The 18,966-nt window shown below is 40.9% G+C and overlaps 1 protein-coding gene across 1 annotated transcript in view; it reads right to left on the bottom strand.

Annotated features, from left to right (window-relative positions):
* NXPE2 (neurexophilin and PC-esterase domain family member 2) overlaps nucleotides 1-15,490 on the bottom strand; it is a 105,323-nt gene extending 89,833 nt beyond the window's left edge. The window contains 3 exon segments of the mRNA XM_027577952.2: nucleotides 9,863-9,970; nucleotides 11,151-11,181; nucleotides 15,376-15,490. Coding sequence (XP_027433753.2) covers nucleotides 9,863-9,970; nucleotides 11,151-11,181; nucleotides 15,376-15,490 — 254 coding nt within the window.
* Nucleotides 15,491-18,966: the final 3,476 nt, after the last annotated feature.

Here is an 18,966-nt window from a genome sequence, read left to right as displayed (position 1 = left end):
AGCTGGAAGTCCGGAATTCTGATGCCACCAGCTTTGCTTTTCTTTTTCAACATTCCTCTGGCTATTCGGGGTCTCTTCTGGTTCCATACAAATTTGAGGATGATTTGTTCCATTTCTTTGAAAAAAGTGGATGGTATTTTGATGGGGATTGCATTGAATGTGTAGATTGCTCTAGGTAGCACTGACATCTTCACAATGTTTGTTCTTCCAATCCATGAGCATGGAACGTTTTTCCATTTCTTTGTGTCTTCCTCAATTTCTTTCATGAGTATCTTATAGTTTTCTGAGTACAGATCCTTTGCCTCTTTGGTTAGATTTTTTCCTAGGTATCTTATGGTTTTGGGTGCTATTGTAGATGGGATTGACTCCTTAATTTCTTTGTCCTCTGTCTTGTAGTTGGTGTATAGGAATGCCACTGATTTCTGTGCATTGATTTTATATCCTTCCACTTTACTGAATTCCTGTTTGAGCTCTAGCAGTTTTGGGGTGGAGCCTTTTGGGTATTCCACATAAAGTATCATACCATCTGCAAACAGTGAGAGTTTGACTTCTTCTTTGCTGATTTGGATGCCTTTGATTTCTTTTTGTTGTCTGATTGCTAAGGCTAGGACTTCTAATACTACGTTGAATAGCAGTGGTGAGAGTGGACATCCCTGCCGCGTTCCTGACCTTAGGGAGAAAGCTCCCAGCTTTTCCCCATTGAGAATGATATTTGCTGTAGGTTTTTCATAGATGGCTTTTATGATATTGAGGTATGTACCCTCTATCCCTATACTCTGAAGTTTTTTTTTTTTGACTTTTGATCAAGAAAGAATGCTGTACTTTGTCAAATGCTTTTTCTGCATCTATTGAGAGGATCATATGATTCTTGTCCTTTCTTTTGTTAATATATTGTATCACGTTGATTGATTTGCGGATGTTGAACCAACCTTGCAGCCCAGGGATAAATCCCCCTTGGTCGTGGTGAATAATCCTTTTAATGTACTGTTGGATCCTATTGGCTAGTGTTTTGGTGAGAATTTTTGCATCCATGTTCATCAAGGATATTGGTCTCTAATTCTCCTTTTTGATGAGGTCTTTGTCTGGTTTTGGGATCAAGGTAATGGCCTCATAAAATGAGTTTGGAAGTTTTCCTTCCATTTCTATTTTTTGGAACAATTTCAGGACAATAGGTATTAATTCTTCTTTAAATGTTTGGTAGAATTCCCCTGGGAAGCCATCTGGCCCTGGGCTTTTGTTTGGAAATTTTTGATGACTGCTTCAATTTCCTTAGTGGTTATAAGTCTGTTCAGGTTTTCTATTTCTTCCTGGTTCCGTTTTGGTAGTTGATACATCTCTAGGAATGCATCCATTTCTTCCAGGTTATCTAATTTGCTGGCATAGAGTTGCTCATAATATGTTCTTATAATTGTTTGTATTTTTTTGGTGTTGGTTGTGATCTGTCCTCTTTCATTCATGATTTTGTTGATTTGGGTCATTTTTTTTTTTTTTTGATAAGTCTGGCCAGGGGTTTATCAATCTTGTTAATTCTTTCAAAGAACCAGCTCCTAATTTCGTTGATCTGTTCTACTGTTCTTTTGGTTTCTATTTCATTGATTTCTGCTCTGATCTTTATTATTTCCTTTCTCCTGCTGGGTTTAGGCTTTATTTGCTGTTCTTTCTCCAGCTCCTTTAGGTGTAGGGTTAGGTTGTGTATTTGAGGCCTTTCTGGGTTCTTGGGAAAGGCTTGTATTGCTATATACTTTCCTCTTAGGGCTGCCTTTGCTGCATCGCAAAGATTTTGAACAGTTGTGTTTTCATTTTCATTGGTTTCCATGAATTTTTTTAATTCCTCTTTAATTTCCTGGTTGACTCATTCATTCTTTAGTAGGATGCTCTTTAGCTTCCATGTATTTGAGTTCTTTCCGACTTGCCTCTTCTGATTGAGTTCTAGTTTCAAAGCATTGGGGTCTGAAAATATGCAGGGAATTATCCAAGTCTTTTTGTACCGGTTGAGACCTGATTTGTGACCTAGGACATGATCTATTCTGGAGAATGTTCCATGGGCACTAGAGAAGAATGTGTATTCCATTGCTTTGGGATGGAATGTTTTGAATATGTCTGTGAAGTCCATTTGGTCCAGGGGTGTCATTTAAAGTCTTTATTTCCTTGTTGAACTTTTGCTTAGATGATCTGTCCATTTCAATCAGGGGGGTGTTAAAGTCCCCCACTATTATTGTATTGTCAATGTGTTTCTTTGCTTTTGTTATTAGTTGCCTTATATAATTGGCTGCTCCCATGTTAAGGACATAGATATTTACAATTATTAGATCTTCTTGGTGGATAGACCCTTTAAGTAGGATATAGTTTCCTTCCTCATCTCTTATTACAGTCTTGGTTTAAAATCTAATTTTTCTGACATAAGGATTGCCACCCCAGCTTTCTTTTGGTGTCCATTAGCATGGTAATGGTTTTCCACCCCCTCACTTTCAATGTAGGGGTGTCTTTAGGTCTAAAATGAGTCTCTTGCAAACAGCATATCAATGGGTCTTATTTTTGAATCCAATCTGAAAGCCTGTGTCTTTTGATTGGGACATTGAGCCCATTTACATTCAGGGTAACTATTGAAAGATATGAATTTAGTGCCATTGTATTGCCTGTAAGGTGACTGTTACTGTATATAGTCTGTGTTCCTTTCTGATCTATGCTGCTTTTAGGCTCTCTCTCTGCTTAGAGGACCCCTTTCAGTATTTCTTTAAGGGTGGTTTCGTGTTTGCAAATTCTCTAGTTTTTGTTTCTCCTGGAAGGTTTTGATCTCTCCTTCTATTTTTAATGACAGCCTAGCTGGATATAGTATTTTTGGCTGCATATTTTTCTCGTTTAGTGCTCTGAAGATATCATGCCAGTCCTTTCTGGCCTGCCAGGTCTCTGTGGATAGCTCTGTTGCCAATCTAATATTTCTACCATTGTAGGTTACATATCTCTTCTCCCGAGTTGCTTTCAAGATTTCCTCTTTGTCCATGAGACTCGTAAGTTTTACTATTAGATGTCGGAGTGTTGACCTATTTTTATTGATTTTGAGAGGGATTCTCTGTGCCTCCTGGATTTTGATGCCTGTTTTCTTCTCCACATTAGGGAAGTTCTCTGCTATAATTTGCTCCAATATACCTTCTGCCCCTCTCTCTCTTTCTTCTTCTTCTGGGATCCCAATTATTCTAATGTTGTTTCATCTTATCGTATCACTTATCTCTCAAATTCTGCCCTCGTGATCCAGTAGTTGTTTATCTCTCTTTTTCTCAGCTTCTTTATTTTCCATCATTTGGTGTTCTATATCACTGATTCTCTCTTCTGCCTCATTTATCCTAGCAGTTAGTGCCCCCATTTTTTATTGCACCTCATTAATAGCCTTTTTGATTTCGACTTGGTTAGATTTTAGTTCTTTTATTTCTCCAGGAAGGGTTTCTCTAATAACTTCCATGCTTTTTTCAAGCCCAGCTAGTATCTTTAAAATCATGATGCTGAACTCTTGGTCTGACATCGTACTAATGTCCATATTGAGGTGGTCCCTGGCAGATGGTACTACCTCTTGTTCTTTTTGCTGAGGTGATTTTTTTCATCTTGTCATTTTGTCCAGAGGAGAACAGATGAATGAGAGAACAAAATGCTAACAGGGTAACCACGTCCCCAGAAAATATACTCTAAACAAATCAGAAAAGACCTGAAATCAGGGGAAAAGAAAGAGAAAAAAAAAGAAAAAGAGATAAAAACAAAAACAGAACAAAACAAAAAAAACAGACTATGATCAAATATGATCAGGCTAGTGCATAGATCAGTGCCACACACTAGATTTTGGGTGTATTTTGGTCTGTTAGAAAAAGTGCCTCCGAAAATTTTAAAGAAAGACCTATATATGTACAAAATAAGGGTTGATACAATGAAGGGATGGAAAATGACTGTAAGGATGAAAATTATAAAATATTTTAAAAAGGAATTGATAATGTGCTTGAAAAAAGAACGAAGAGGATTAAAAAAGAAAGAAAGAAAGAAAAATAAAAGGAAGAGAATGTGATCAGCCAGGAGACTAGAACAAAGCCATACATTAGAGATTTAGGGTATATTTTGATCTGTTAGAAGAAACTGTACCTCAAAATTTTAAAGAGAGAACTACTTATATATATATGCCAAAAATAAGGGTAACTACTATGAAGGGATAGAATATGACTCTAAATATGAAAAAAATATTTTTTTAAAAAAGGGATTGATAAGATGTTGGTTGAAAAGGGGAAAAAGAAAAATTTAAAAAAACAGCTAAAAAATTAACTTTGAAAGACTAATGAATCATGGTAAAAAAGTCATAAATTCTATGTGTAATATTCCCCTAGCGCTGGAGTTCTGCCATTCTCATTGATCTGTAAACTTGGTCTTGGCTGGCTGTTCTTGCTGATCTTCTGGGAGAGGGGCCTGTTGCCATGGTTCCCACATGTCTTTGCTGGAGGTGGAATTGCCCCACCCTTGCCAGTCCAGGCTAAGCACTCTGCTCGGGTTTGCTCTTGGGAGCTTTTGTTCCCTGCAAGATCTCGGTACAGCTTTGGAGGATGAGAGTGAAAATGGCGGCCTCCCAATCTCTGCCCATGAGGAGCCAGAACTCAGGGCCCCGCTCCTCAGTGTGCCCGCAGAGAAAAGCAGTCAGTCACTCCCATCTCCCTGGTCTCCGGCCACACTCCGTGCTCACCCGGCCTGTGACTGAGCGTTTCTATCTCTTGCACCTGACCCCATGTGGAGTCTCCAAACCCAGCAGATCCCTGCGGTGCGCTCCTGTGCTGCTCCTCCTGGGGGAGGAAGGGGAGTCTCCCTGTGTCTGCCGCTTGTTGGGTCCCTGCTGGACGAGCAGTGGCCTGACTGTCACCGATCACAGTTTATGGCAGCCCCGAGCTGCGAGCCCGCGCCTTGGCTCCGTCTCTGCAGCCAGCTTCCCCGCTGTGATACCTGGGAGCTCTGCCACACTCAGGCTCCCCCGGTCTTTCTGTGACCCTGAGGGTCCTGAGACCACACTGTCCCATGAGGGTTCCACCCCCCGCTTAGCCACAGGAGCGATGTCCCTCAGCGGAGCCAACTTCTAAAAGTTCCAATTTTGTGCTCCGTGGCTCTATCACTTGCCAGAAGCGGCCGACGGAGGCCCCCTCCCACACCGTCCATCCTCCCAAATATCACCTTGGATTCACTTCTCCGCACGTCCTACTTTCCAGAAAGTGGTCGCTTTTCTTTTCAGAGTTGTTGCTATTCTTTTCTTCGATCTCCTGTTGAGTTCGTAGGTGTTTAGAATGGTTTGATCCCTATCCAGCTGAATTCCTGAGACCAGACGAAATCCAGGTTTCCTACTTCTCCACCATCTTGCTCCCCCACCCACCCCCCCCCGTAGCATAGACATTTTAACAATGTTTATTCTTCCAATCAATGAGCATGGAATGTTTTTCCGTCTTTTTGTGTCTTCAATTTCTTTCATAAGTGTTCTGTAGTTCCTAGAGTATAGATCCTCTACCTCTTTGGTTAGGTTTTTTCCAAGGTATCTTATGGTTTTTGGTGTTATTGTAAATGGAATCGTTTCTCTAATTTCTCTTTTTTAGTGTATAAGAAAGCAGCATATGCATTTTTAGTGTATAAGAAAGCAGCTGATTTCTGTGCATTGATTTTGTATCCTGCCACATTACTGAATTGCTTATAGTAATTTGGGGGTGGGGTCTTTGGGTTTTCAACATAAAGTATCATGTCGTCTGCGAAAAGAGAGAGTTTGACTTCTTTGCCAATTTGAATACCTTTTATTTCTTTTTGTTGTCTGTTTACTGTTGCTAGGACTTCTAGTACTATGTTGAACAATAGTGGCAAGAGTGGGCATCCTTGACGTGTTCCTGATCTTAAGGGAAAGGCTTTCAGCTTTTCCCCATTGAGGATGATATTCACTGTGGGCTTTTCATAGATGGATCTTATGAACTTGAGGAATGTTCCATCTATCCCTATACTCTGAAGAGTTTTAATCAGGAAATGATGTTGTATTTTGCCAAATGCTTTTTCTGCATCAATTGAGAGGACCATATGGTTCTTCTCCCTCCTCTTATTAATTTGTTCTAGCACATTGATTTGCAAATGTTGAACCACCCTTGCATCCCGGGGATAAATCCCACTTGGTCGATGATCCTTTTAATGTATTGTTGCATCCTAGTAGCTGGAATTTTGTTGAGGATTTTGGAATCCATATTCATCAGGGATATCAGTCTGAAATTCTCCTTTTTGATGGGGTCTTTGCCTGGTTTGGGGATTAAGGTAATGCTGGCCTCATAGAATGAGTTTGGAAGTTTTCCTTCTGTTTCTATTTTTGAAACAGCTTCAGTAGAATAGGTATTATTTCTTCTTTGAATGTTTGGTAGAATTCCCCAGGGAATCCATCAGGACCTGGACTCTTGTTTTTTGGGAGGTTTTTGATCACTGCTTCAATCTCGTTACTGGTTATTGGCCTATTCAGGTCGTCAATTTCTTCCTGTTTCAGTCTTGGCAGCTTATAGGTTTCCAGGAAGGCCTCCATTTCATCCAGATTGCTCAGTTTATTGGCATATAGTTGTTGATAATAATTTCTAATAATTGTATCTATTTCCTTGGCGTTAGTTGTGATCTCTCCCCTTTCATTCATAATTTTATTAATTTGGGTCCTTTCTCTTTTCTTTTGAATAAGTCTGGCCAGTGGTTTATCAATCTTAATAATTCTTTCAAAGAACCAACTTCTAATTTCGTTGATCTGATCTACTATGATTCTGGTTTCTAATTCATTGATCTCTGCTCTAATTTTAATTATTTCTCCTCTAATGCGTGGCTTAGGCATCATTTGTTGCTTTTCCTCTAGTTCTTTAAGGTGTAGAGTTAGTTGGTGAATTCGGGATTTTTCTTTTTTTTTTTTTTTGAGTGAGGCTTGGATGGCTATGTATTTCCCCCTTAGGAATGCCTTTGCAGTATCCCATAGGTTTTGGACCGATGTGTTTTTGTTCTCATTGATTTCCATGAATTGCTTAAGTTCTTCTTTGATTTCCTGGTTGACCCAAACATTCTTGAGCAGAGTGGTCGTTAGCTTCCAAGTGTTTGAATTTCTGCCAAATTTTTTCTTGTGATTGAGTTCCAGTTTTAAAATATTGTGGTCTGATAATATGCAGGAAATAATCTCAGTCTTTTGGTATCAGTTGAGACCTGATTTGTGACCCAGTATGTTGTCTATTCTGGAGAAAGTTCCATGTGCGCTCGAGAAGAATGAGTATTCTGTTGTTTTAGGGTGGAATGTTCTGTATATATCTATGAGGTCCATCTGGTCCAGTGTGTCATTCAAAGCTCTTGTTTCCTTGTTGATTTTCTGCTTAGATGATCTGTCCATTGCTAAGAGTGGAGTATTGAGGTCTCCTACAATTAACGTGTTGTTATCAATATGACTTTATTTTGGTTAACAGTTAGCTTATGTAGATGGCTGCTCCCATTTTGGGGGCATAGATATTTACAATTGTTAGATCTTCTTATTGGATAGACCTTTTAAGAATGACAATGTCCTTCTGTGTCTCTAATTATAGACTATAGTTTAAAATCTAATTTGTCTGATATAAGAATTGCTACCCCAGCTTTCTTTTGAGGTCCACTGGCATGGAAGATGGATCTCCATCCCTTCACTTTCAGTCTGGATGTATCTTTAGGTTCAAAATGAGTCTCTTGTAGGCAGCATATGGATGGGTCCTGTCTTTTTATCCAATCTGCAACCCTGTGCCGTTTTATGGGAGCATTTAGGCCATTCACGTTGAGAGTGATTATTGAAAGATATGAATTAATTGTCATGTTGCCTGTGAAGACATTGTTTTTATAGATTGTCCCTGTAAATTTCTGTTGTATATCACTCTTGGGGTCTTTCTCTTTTTATAGAACCCCCCTTAATATTTCTTGCAGGGCCGGCTTAATGGTCACATATTCTTTCAGTTTCTGCTGGTCATGGAAGCTCTGCATCTCTCCATCCATTCTAAATGACAGCCTTGCTGGATAAAGTATTCTTAGCTGCATGTTCTTCCCATTTAGTACCCTGAATATGTCTTGCCAGGCCTTTCTGGCTTGCCAGGTCTCTGTGGATAGGTCTGACGTTATTCTCCTGTTCCTCCCTCTGTACGTAAGGAATCTCTTCCCCCTCACTGCCCTTAAGATGGTTTCCTTGGCTCTAAGATTTGCAAGTTTTACTATTACATGCCAGGGCGTTGGCCTGTTTTCCTTGATCTTGGGAGAGGTCCTCTCTGCCTCTAGGATGGGAACATTTGTTTCATTCCCCAGATTAGGGAAGTTCTCAGCTACGATTTGCTCAAATACATCTTCTAGTCCTCTCTCTCTCTCTCCACACCCTCCGGGAATCCAATTATTCTGACATTGGAACACTTCATGGTGTCACTTATTTCTCTGATTCTATTTTCATGGATTCTGAGATGTTTTTCCCTTTTTATCTATTATATTGTCTTCCAGGTCACTTATTCGTTCTTCTGCCTCACTTACCCTAGCTGTTAGATTATCTAGATTGGATTGGATCTCACTGATAGCATTTTTAAATTCTGCCAATTCAGCTTTCATTTCTGCCCTTAGAGACTCTGTTGCCATTAATTGATTTCTCCATTCTAGCCATTGTCTTCACAATTGCTAGCCTGAATTCCATCTCCGACATCTTGGTTATATCTGCATCCATTTGTAAATCTGCAGCATAAGTCATAATCTCTGAGTCTTTTCTATTTTGGGGGTTCCTCCTCCTAGTCATTCTGTTGATGGGTGGTTGAGGGAATGTAGAGAGTCCAAATTACCAGAAACCAAGCAAGATGCACCTGTTTTCTAGGGACCTTAGGGTTGCTGGCCTCATGTTTTCCCAGCCTGTCTTCTGGGGGAGGGGCCTGCCGCACTGTTGCTCAGGCAACCCTGTTTGGGTGGAGTTGCCCTGCCCCCCTGTGGCGGGGGATGGGCTCAGCAGGAATCAGTTTTGGGGGCTTTTGTTCTCTGGCAGCTTTCCCTGGCGGCTTTCCGCGTCTCTTCCGCAAGTCAGAGCAGAAGAGACCGTTTCCAACCCTTTGCCTTAGAGCAGAGAGACCGCAGTCTGTTCTTCAGTGAGCTCTCCAGGCCACACCGTCTCCGTTGCTGTCCATGCCACTATAAACTGCGGCGTCCTGGGTTGTGCGCCCCTCCGCAGCGCCCCCAGTCCTGCCTCCAGGTCGGGACTCATCTCTGCCCTTTGTGCTTCTTGGCACTCTGGGTTTCCACCCCGGGGGCTGCCCTAAAGTCCTTTCCCTGCCACTACTGGTCGGCGTGCAAGTCTGTGCCCCGTCCCCAGCACGCGAGGCTGTTACTCACTGGCGGTGTAGGATCCCCAGGGCCAGGCACCCTCCCGCCACTGTTTATCCTCTGATATCTGCCCAGGGAATCACGACTCCCCGCTTCATACCTCAAAACCAACCGCCTGTGATATTCTGTTTGTAGAGATGCAGATCTTCTTACATCTCAGGCTGGTTTCGTGGGTGCTCAGAGTGGTCTGGTAGATATCCAGCTCAATTCTGGGGACCAGTTGAAATCGGGTCCCCTACTCCTCTGCCATCTTTCCTCTCCCTCCAGAAAGAATTTTTAGGCAAGATGGTTAGTAGTGCCAAATACTACCGAGTTGACAGCCACTGGAAAATCACATATATATTGTCAAAGGGACTAATGCTAAAAAGAGATACTTGTTTACATCGGTTTCTAAGATGACATGTTTCTAAATTTTAGTTCCTGCCTTGATAATCAAGTGAGCTTCCACAGTCACTATGACCATCCTGGAAATTTTGAGAAAGGAAACAATTCCTACCTTTGTGTGGTTTTTTTTGCAGCCAAGTAAATGACCCAGACAACTAAGAAAAATAGTAACATCAGCAGTAATTTATGAGCTATGGCATTTGGAAACAAAATGAGTATCCTATAAGAGGACAGGAGAAATAATCACACATTAACTCAAATAAACATAACACTGCTGGGGCACCTGGGTGGCTCAGTCAGTTAAGCCTCTACCTTCGGCTCAGGTCATGATCTCAGGGACCTAGGATCGAGCCCCACATGTGGCTCCCTGCTTAGCAGAGGTGGGTGGGGATCTGATTCTCCCTTTCCCTCTGCCTCTCCTCCCTGCTTGTTTTCTCTCTCTCTCAAATAAATTTAAAAAAAAAAAGAAAGGAAAATATGACATTGCTCTGCATACTTTGCTCGGAACTTTCCAGAACAGGGTTATTTATGTTCTATATAGCTGCTATCTCCTGGATTTTGAGAAAGTTCCATTTTATGTTCTACTAGAAATCAGACGCAATGGTTCTTCCTGAAGCCAGGAACCAAACTGGTTTGAAGGACTCCTGGTTCCTGACTCTTAGGTTAATGCTTCTGTTTAGAGTGACATCAGAGCTCTGAGCATTTTTTCTCATCAAGTACTCAATGGGTATAGCAAAGTTTTAGCAACTGTTTAGCCTAAGAAACACTTTTTTTTGGTCCCCTCCAATGCATCCTAGTGTCTAAGTCTCTCTGGGCTACACAAACATATATATTACCTGGTGCTTTCTCTCCCTGATCTAGCCCACCTCATCAAGATTCATTTTAAATCTCCTATTTGGTTTTTAGGCAGCTTGTTTCTACCTCCAAGTTTTTTATCTCCTCATGTTGAAATACTTGAGAAACATTGCCATGAGAGACAAAGACATATTCTTTAGAAAAGGCCATTGTTGAATGGCCAGAATTTTAGTTTGTTTTTTAAACCTAGAAACCCAAAGGAATGCAGCTAAATTATGGCAATGTTTCTCCGACTTTTTTGCTTGGGACTCACAGTAAGAAAATCCTATCAAATCTCATTCCAGAGCATATACACAAAACACAAGTCTGGTAAGACAATACTTAGCTTAACTGCATGCAATGTACTGTGATATTTTCTAGTTATTCTGTGTTACCCCATTCCATTCTATTCCATTTTAAAGTACTTTCCATGCCCAAATAAAATAATTTTACTATTCCCCAAAGGGTTGCAACACACCATTTGAGAAGCACAGACTGACCAGTCTGTGGTTCTCTCTCCTGTCTCTGCCATTAAACCTGAAAATAAAAGTTGGAGGGTACCACACATATGGATGAGCATCTTCTCTATTCTAGTCTCTCAGAGGAGTTACAACCATGCAGAGTTGCTTGGGTTCAAGCAGTCTTTATTTCAGCATTGGAGTTTCCCTATAAGCTTCAGGGATCCAAAGCTGAAATGCCATTTGTGGCCATGGTGTGCCGGCTGGCATCACAGACCTCCCTCCCCTCCATGGCCCACACCTGCTCGCTCCACAAGAGCCAGAAGAAAGGAGCCAGGAGGGAGTTCTTCAGTCTTAGATTAGAATAGATCTAGTCACAGCCCATTATCACCTGTGGATGAGGCCTTACATATTTTTATACCGAATGCATTTCCTTCACTCATGCCTTTGTTTTGCTGTCATGTGGAATTGGTCACTTCCACAGTAGCAGGAGAAATATTTGAAAAACTGGGAAGAGGGAAAACAGAAGCCCTTCTCTATAGTTCCTGGAAAACCAAGACTTGATTTGGCTAGTTTCTCTCAAAATTTGTAGTGCTTTCTTTGTGAATTCTTTCCCTTACTCTAAACAACTGCATACATTAAGCACTCCAACAACTTAAATCTCAGGCCCTAAATGAAGAGTCACAGGCCTACGTCCCATTGCAGCTTGCATCTGTAACAGGATGGGAAGAATCCAAAAGAGCAAACTCTGTGGAGATGAGTATCACTGCCACTAAAGGTGGTATGTGGTCACAGTACAGCCACTACCCAGTGGCCTGTTACCATCATATTACACTGGCCATGCTAAATTTGCTTTGCTTGGCATGGGGATATCTACAGAGATAGAAGTGTGGAGAAAGGTATAAGAAGATCTAGATGATCTAGTTATAGTGATATCTGGATATCGATATGCATAGAGATATGCATGCATGTTTTTCATATACATGATATATGTAGGTACGTATCATACTTGTGTGTGTGCATCTGTGCCAATTCCTCCAGGCACATATCCATATAACTATGCATATCAGAACTGTGATCATGGCATGATGGAGATTGGCACAGAGACATGATAGATCATTTCTAAAGGAATTTACTGGGGGGGGGGGGTGGGGGCTGGGGGGAAGAGAGACCTGTGAATAGGTCCTGCCAGACAGTCCTTCCCCACCCCTTAGGAAGCATGTTTCTCTACTGCCACAATACTACAGTATTGTGACAATCATAACAGTGGGTCCAGGATTCTTCAACTAAACCCTGGAGTCTTCTCTCCTATGTGGAATAAAATGAAAACATTTGGCTCCATAAATCCTTGATGATAAATATGTGCTCTGAGCTACTGGTGTGATTACCATGACCACATAGATAATTGCATAATAAACAGACAAGCGCTTCGTACCCCTAAAATATATAATTAACTCATGTTGGTTTTGTAATAGTTGTTGAGCTAATCAGGGCAGACACTACCACCCCCTTATAACAAAGAGCCAGGGACCTAGATGGGGGCCACAAAGCCGGTCTGAGCTCATGGTTCAGCAGCTGAGGTGAGGCTAGAGCTCCGGGCATCTGACCTGTGTGGGCCTGCAGCCCCCAGGAAAGAGGGTTTGTCTCCACAGTCCTTGACACCAATATGAGAGGAAATAAACAGGATGGAGAGCTGATCTTTGGTTGAAATAACACAGTCCTGACTTGTGCTTCTCAAAGTTATTTTGCCTGGCGGTGGGGAGAGTGAGGCTGCATTTTGGTGGAAGGGTGTTAGGTACGACAAAGCACATTTTCCTATTAATTCTCCTCAATGATTGTGTGTGTTTTGGGGGCTGGGAATTAAAGCTGTCTAATTGGTAAGTAACTTTAGACATTTTTGTTAATCTAAATTTCAACCTAGGGAAAATGCACTATTTGCTTGCTTGTTTGTTTTTTTTTTTTTTTAAGATAAAAGACTGCCGAAGAATTTTAATCTCTTAGCAGGATCTTTTATAGCAATATCTATAGGCCCCTGGAGGTTAGGGTTTGTTCTTCTTTCCTTTTGGTGTATGTTTATGGAGATCTTTGAGCTAAACTCTGAGAAACGCTATTGGCACACACTCAGAGAAAATCATGAGAATGTGTGAGTGTGTTGCCAGCACCCTAGTGGGAGAGGTTGCTCTGACTTTATGAACCTAACTATCCAGTCTGGGGACAGTAGGGGAAGAAAAACATTTGTCCTAGGCAGAACATTAAGAACCCATTCCTGATATTTCCATCCATTTGGAAGAACATTAATAATTTTTAAGAGGCTACCAAATCTTCTCTGCTTCTTCCTGTTCATGAAGGCCTGCTTGGTCTAGCGCTGCCTAGGCAGGACAGGTAAGTTGCTCTGATTTTGGGATTCAATATTAGAAACACCACTGGCCTGTAGACATTCCACATTCTCCAATTTCTGCTTTCTTACACATAACAGTGAATTTTGAGAGGTGGTTCTCCATTTGCTTACTCTTTTCTGATTTCTAAACTCATTCTGAACTCCATTGAGAGAAGGTATTTATTAGAACTCCTTTTATTATTTTTTTAAAGACTTTATTTGAGAGACAGCACTAGCAGGGTGTGGGGGCAGGAAGGAGAGAAGCCGAGGGAGAAGCAGACTCCCTGCTGAGCAGGGAGCCCAATGTAGAGCTTGATCCCAGGACCCTGAGATCATGACCTGAGCTGAAGACAGACACTTAACCGACTGAGCCACTCAGGCAACCCTAGAAACCCTTTTTAAAAAACATGAATTTTGTCAGTACTACATGACATCAACTGCAGTTGAACTTTTAGTTCATCTTCTCATTGAACAGTTATAAACTTAGAGAGGTAGAAAGCATTATTCCCATTACATACATGGAGAAAGGGAGACTCAGAAAATTAAAATAATTTGCTTGTGTCTAAGTTAAGGGGAGAAGCACCAACTATGTCCCATGGACCAAATCTAGTCCATGGCCTGTTTTGTAATAGTTTCTCTTGGAAGACCACCATGCCCATTTCCTTACTTATTGCCTATAGCTGCCTTTTTACCTACAACAACAGAGTAAGGAACAGAGTTGAGTAATTGTGACAGGGGTCCTCTAATCCACAAGCCTAAAATTCTTACCCTCTCGCCTTTGACAGAAAAAGTTACCTGATGACCCCTGGTCTAAACAATCTAATAATTTGTTGGATTAGTAAGAGTAAAAAAGTGAGTGGGCTGCAAGAAGAGGAGGTTGTGTTCACTAAGTGGAGTAGTCAAGTGGCAGAGAAATTATGGCTAATGACAAGTTGTAACATGTGCCCATGGATCTGATTTGTGAAGTGGTATAAAGAGGAAGGCCACTGGATTGAAGACAGATAAACTATGAGGACTTAGATGTCAGATGTGTCCTCCCTGAAGATATTAAAAATTCACAGAATGAGAATGGGGAGGAAGGGCGGGAACTCCATACTAAACTCTTTCACAAAATAAGAGAGAGATGGACAGATGGCAAAGGAGGGCGGTGAAGGATATTAGCAGAAGAGAATGATCCTCAGAAACAGGAGGAATTCCACAGAAGAGGGTAGGATAGATGAAACCAAGAATGGTTTTCATTCCATATTCCATAGGTAGTGTCCTCTCACCTCAAGCACAGTGAACGGATTTTCCCTCACTTTTTTTCCCAACATGTCATGCATTCCACTATTAGAGGATATATCCCACAGATACAATTTTTTTTTTTTTGTTTTAACAACTTTGTTGAGTTAGAATATGCATACCATAAAATTCACCCAGTTTAATTATGCAGTTCACTACTCTTAATAAATGTACCAAGTTATGAAACCATCACAAAAAAATCAATTTTGGAACATTTCCATTGTCCCCAAAAGATCCCTCATGTCCCTCCGCCATCTTTCTCATTCCAGCTTCCAGCCCCAGACAACTGTTAATCTGCTTTCGGTCTCTAGGCCTTTCCTGGATGTTTCGTATAAGTGTAATCATTCAATATATGCTCTTTTATGTCTTTTTCTTTCACTTAACATAATGTCTTTGAGGTTTTATTCAAATGGCAACATGAATTTTATTCTTTAATAAGAATAAAATATCCATATTTTATTGATTTTATCAACCGCCACATGCATAGACCACATTTATCCATCAGTTGATGGACATTCAGGTTGTTTCTCCATTGGAGGTCTTACTAATACTGTTGCCATGAAATGCTTTCATTTCTCTTGGGTATATACCCTAGGAGTGGAATTTCTGGACATATGGTAACTCAATGTTTAACATTTTGAGGAGCTGCAAGACAATTTTCCAAAGCAATTGCACCATTTGGTTTTTCCACCAGCAACGTATGAGGATCCAATTTCTCCACATCCTCGGCAACACTGGCTATTGTCTTTTTCTCTATAGCTAGTCGAGGGGATATTAAATAGTATCCCATTGTGATTTTGATTTGCATTTCCCTAAAGACTAATGAACATCTTTTTATGTGCTGATTGGCCTTCTGTACATCCTCTTTGGTGAAATGTCTATTGATCTCTTTCCTATTTTAAATTGGGTTATTTGTCTTTTTATTATTGAGTTGTAAAACTTCTTTATATAGTCTAGATACAAGTACCTAATTGGATATATGGGGGCAAATATTTTCTCCCATTTTGTGGGTTGTTTCATTTTTTTTAAGTGGTGTCCTTTAAAACACAAGTGTTCACTTTCAATGAAGTAGAATTTATTTTTTTCCTTTTGTTTCTTTTGTTTTTGGGGTTATATCTCAGAAGGATTTGTCTAACCTAAAGTCGTAAGTATTTCCTTATATACTTTTAAGAGTTTAGTAGTTTTCCTCTTATATTAGGTCTGTAATTTATTTTGAGTGAATTATTGCATATGCTGTGAGGAAGTAGTCCAACTTCATTCTTTTCCTATAGATACAGGGTTGTCCCAGCACCATTTGAAGAATAGACTATTCAGACTATTCTTTTCCATTGAATTGTCTTGCCAAAATCAAGTGCCAAAAATCAAGTAATGATAAATGTAAGGGTTTATTTCTGGACTGTGAATTCCATTCCATTCATTTATAAGTCTATCTTCATGCCAAGACCACACAGGATAATTACTATTACTTTGAGGAATGTTTCAAATTGGGAAGTGTGAATGCTCTGACCTTATTTTTTTCTTTTGACAAGATTGTTTTGACTATTCTAATGAATGAATGAATTTTAGGACCAACTTCTTACTTTCTGGAAAAAAAAATCCACTGGGAATTTGATAGATATTGTGTTAAATCTGATGATCACTTTGGGGAAAATTGTCATCCTCACAATATTAAGTTCTCTTATCCATGATTGAGGGAGATATTTCATTTTTTAAGGTCTTTAATTTCTTGTAACAATGTTTTCTAATACTCAGATTATAAACTTTGTACTTATTTTTAATTTTCAGATTGTTCATTGACAATTTATAGAATTACAATTATTTTTTTTATTGCCATGTGGTTTATTTAGAAATTCGTTCAGACTTTAGATTCCAATTTTAGGATGGATGTTTAGAAATATAAATTAAGGGGGGCAGAGCAAGATGGCGGAGGAGTAGGAGACCTGGATTTCGTCTGGTCTCAGGAATTCAGCTGGATAGGGATCAAACCATTCTGAACACCTACAAACTCAACAGGAGATTGAAGAACAGAGTAGCAGCAACTCTCTGAACAGAAAAGCGACCATTTACGGGAAGGTGGGACGTGCGGAGAGGTGAATCCGAGGCGATATTCAGGAGGATAGACGGCGGGGGAGGGGGCCTCCGTCGGCCGCTTCTGGCAAGTGCTAGAGCTGTGGAGCACAAAATGGGAACTTTGAGAAGTCAGCTCCGCTGAGGGACGTTGCTCCAGTGGCTAAGCGGGGGGGTGGAACCCTCGTGGGACAGTGTGGTCTCAGGACCCTCGGGGTCACAGGAAGACCGGGGGTGCCTGAGTGCAGCAGAGCTCCCAGGTATCGGAGCGGGGAAGCCGGCTGCAGAGACGGAGCCGAGGCGCGGGCTCTCAGCTCGGGGTGGCCATAGACTGTGATGGGTGACACAGTCGGACCACTGCTCCTCCAGCAGGGACCCAACAGGCAGCAGATCCAGGGAGACTCCCCTTCCTCCCCCGGAAGGAGCAGCGCGGGAGCGCACCGCAGGGATCTGCTGGGTTTGGAGACTCCACACGGGGTCGGGTGCCAGAGATAGAAACACTCGGTCACAGGCCGGGTGAGCACGGAGTGCGGCCGGAGCCCGGGGAGATGGGAGTGACTGACTGCTTTTCTCTGGGGGCGCACTGAGGAGCGGGGCCCCGAGTTCTCAGCTCCTCCAGGCAGAGATGGAGGCCGCCATTTTCACCCTGGTCCTCCAAAGCTGTACCAAGAGCTTGCAGGGAACAAAATTTCCTGAGAGCAAACCCGAGCAGATTCCTCAACCCGCCCCGTGAAGGGCGGGGCAATTCCGCCTCCAGCAAAGACATTTGGGAACCACGGCAACAGGCCCCTCCCCCAGAAGATCAGTGCGAACAGCCAGCCAAGACCAAGTTTACCGATCAATGAGAAAGGCAGAACTCCAGCGCTAGGGGAATACTACACATAGAATTCATGCCTTTTTTACCATGATTCATCAGTCTTTCAAAGTTAATTTTCTCTTAACTGGTTTTTTTTTGAATATTTCTTTTTCCCTTTTTCAACCAACATCTTATCAATCTCTTTTTTAAAAAACATTTTTATTTTTCACTTATAGAGTCATATTCTATCCCTTCATAGTAGTTACCCTATTTTTGGCATATATATATATAAGTTGTTCTCTCTTTAAAATTTTGAAATACAGTTTCTTCTAGGAGATCAAAATATACCCTAAATCTCTAGTGTATGGCTTTGTTCTAGTCTCCTGCCTGATCACATTCTCTCCCCTTTTTTTTCTTTCTTTCTTTTTTTTCTTTTTTTAAATCCCCTTTCTTTGTCAAACTTCTTATCAATTCCTTTTATAAAATTTTTTATAATTTTCATTTTTACAGTCATATTCCATCCCTTCATATCAACCTTATTTTGTATATATAAGTCTGTCTTTAAAATTTTCGGAGGCACTTTCTTCTAACAGACCAAAATACACCCAAAATGTAGCGTGTGGCACTGATCTATGCACCAGCCTGATCATATGTGATCATATCCTGTTTTTTTCTTTTGTTCTGTTTTTGTTTTTATCTTTTTCTTTATTTCCTCTTTCTTTTTTCTATCTTTCCCTTTCTTTTCCCCTGATTTCAATAATTTTCTGATTTGTTTAGAGTATATTTTCTGGGGACGTTGTTACCCTGATAGCATTTTGTTCTCTCATTCATCTGGTCTCCTCTGGACAAAATGACAGGATGGAAAAAATCACCTCAACAAAAAGAACAAGAGGTAGTACCGTCTGCCAGGAACCTACTCAATACTGACATTAGTACAATGTCAGACCTAGAGTTCAGCATCATGATTTTAAAGATATTAGCTGGACTTGAAAAAAGCATGGACATTATTAGAGAAACCCTTTCTGGAGAAATAAAAACTAAAATCTAACCAAGTCGAAATCAAGAAGGCTATTAATGAGGTGCAATCAAAAATGGGAGCACTAACTGCTGGGATAAATGAGGTAGAAGAGAGAATCAGCAATATACAAGATCAAATGATGGAAAATAAAGAAGCTGAGAAAAAGAGAGATAAACAACTACTGGATCACGAGGGCAGAATTCGAGAGATAAGTGATACCATAAGACGAAACAACATTAGAATAATTGGGATGCCAGAAGAAGAATGAGAGAGAGGGGGGCAGAAGGCATATTGGAGCAAATTATAGCAGAGAACTTCCCTAATGTGGGGAAGGAAACAGGCATCAAAATCCAGGAGGCAGAGAGAACCCCTCTCAAAATCAATA

The sequence above is a fragment of the Zalophus californianus genome, chromosome 11 (assembly GCF_009762305.2).
Source record: "Zalophus californianus isolate mZalCal1 chromosome 11, mZalCal1.pri.v2, whole genome shotgun sequence".
NCBI classification, from domain to species: Eukaryota; Metazoa; Chordata; class Mammalia; order Carnivora; family Otariidae; genus Zalophus; species Zalophus californianus.
The sequence above is the reverse complement of the archived record's forward strand: the minus strand, read 5'-3'. Positions and strand labels throughout refer to the sequence as shown.